General features: G+C 27.7%; 1 protein-coding gene across 1 annotated transcript; it reads left to right on the top strand.

Moving 5' to 3' along the window:
- Nucleotides 1–565: 565 nt before the first annotated feature.
- On the top strand, nt 566–1,297 carry LOC311110743 (uncharacterized protein; the record flags this gene model as incomplete). The annotated part of the gene is made up of 2 exons (XM_084153301.1): nt 566–631; nt 1,199–1,297. Coding segments are annotated over 2 exons (165 nt in total), but the record flags the coding sequence as incomplete, so codon positions are not given.
- Nucleotides 1,298–1,590: the final 293 nt, after the last annotated feature.

The raw sequence follows: 1,590 nt of genomic DNA, 5'->3' as shown, positions 1-1,590 counted from the left end.
AGAAGATTAAGAAGAAGAAGATTAAGAAGAACAAGAAGAAGAACAAGAAGAAGAAGAAGAAGAAGAAGAAGAAGAAGAAGAAGAAGAAGAAGAAGAAGAAGAAGAAGAAGATTAAGAAAAAGAAGATTAAGAAGAAGAAGAAGAAGAAGAAGAAGAAGATTAAAAAGAAGAAGAAGATTAAAAAGAAGAAGAAGGTTAAAAAGAAGAAAAAGGAGAAGATTAAGGAGAAGATTATGAAGAAGATTAAGAAGATGATTAAGAAGAAGAAAATTAAAAAGAAGATTATGAAGAAGATTAAGAAGAAGAAGAAGAAGAAGATTAAGAGGAAGAAGAAGAAGAAGAAGAAGAAGAAGAAGAAGAAGAAGAAGAAGAAGAAGAAGAAGAAGATTAAGAAGAAGAAGAAGAAGATCAAAAAGAAGAAGAAGATTAAAAAGAAGAAGAAGGAGAAGATTAAGGAGAAGATTATGAAGAAGATTAAGAAGATGATTAAGAAGAAGAAAATTAAAAAGAAGATTATGAAGAAGATTAAAAAGAAGAAGAAGAAGAAGATTAAGAGGAAGAAGAAAAGGAGAAGAAGAAGAAGAAGAAGAAGAAGAAGAAGAAGAAGAAGAAGAAGAAGAAGAAGAAGAAGAAGAAGAAGAAGAAAAGTAAGAAGACGATTGTGAAGAAGATTAAGAAGAAGAAGATGATTAAGAAGAAGAAAAGTAAGAAGAAGATTGTGAAGAATATTAAGAAGAAGAAAATTATTAAAAAGATTAAGAAGTAGAAGAAGAAGAATAAAAAGAAGAATATTATGAAGAAGATTAAGAAGAAGAAGATTATGAAAAAGATTAAGAAGTAGAAGAAGAAGAATAAAAAGAAGAAGATTATGAAGAAGATAAAGAAGATTATCATGACTAAATAAAATAAAAAGAAGAAGAAGAATGAAGAAGAAAATATGAATATGAAGAAGAAGAAGAAGAAGAAGAAGAAAATTATGAAGAAAATTAAGAAGAAGATTTAGAAGACAATTAAGATGAAGAAGACTATGAGGAAGAAGATTATGAAGAAGATTAAGAAGAAAATTAAAGAGAACAAGAAGAAGAAGAAGAAGAAGAAGAAGAAGAAGAAGAAGAAGAAGAAGAAGAAGAAGAGGATTAAGAATAAGATTAAGAAGAAGAAGATTAAGAAGAACAAGAAGAAGAACAAGAAGAAGAAGAAGAAGAAGAAGAAGAAGAAGAAGAAGAAGAAGAAGAAGAAGAAGAAGAAGAAGAAGAAGAAGATTAAGAAGAAGAAGATTAAGAAGAATAAGATTAAGAAGAAGAAGAAGAAGAAGAAGAAGAAGAAGAAGAAGAAGAAGATTAAAAAGAAGAAGAAGATTAAAAAGAAGAAGAAGGAGAAGATTAAGGAGAAGATTATGAAGAAGATTAAGAAGATGATTAAGAAGATGATTAAGAAGAAGAAAATTAAAAAGAAGATTATGAAGAAGATTAAAAAGAAGAAGAAGAAGAAGATTAAGAGGAAGAAGAAAAGGAGAAGAAGAAGAAGAAGAAGAAGAAGAAGAAGAAGAAGAAGAAGAAGAAGAAGAAGAAGAAGATTAAGACGAATATT

Source organism: Coregonus lavaretus, assembly GCF_964263955.1.
Source record: "Coregonus lavaretus genome assembly, chromosome: 36".
In the NCBI taxonomy this organism is placed as follows: domain Eukaryota; kingdom Metazoa; phylum Chordata; class Actinopteri; order Salmoniformes; family Salmonidae; genus Coregonus; species Coregonus lavaretus.
This window is presented reverse-complemented; position numbering and strand designations above follow the sequence as displayed.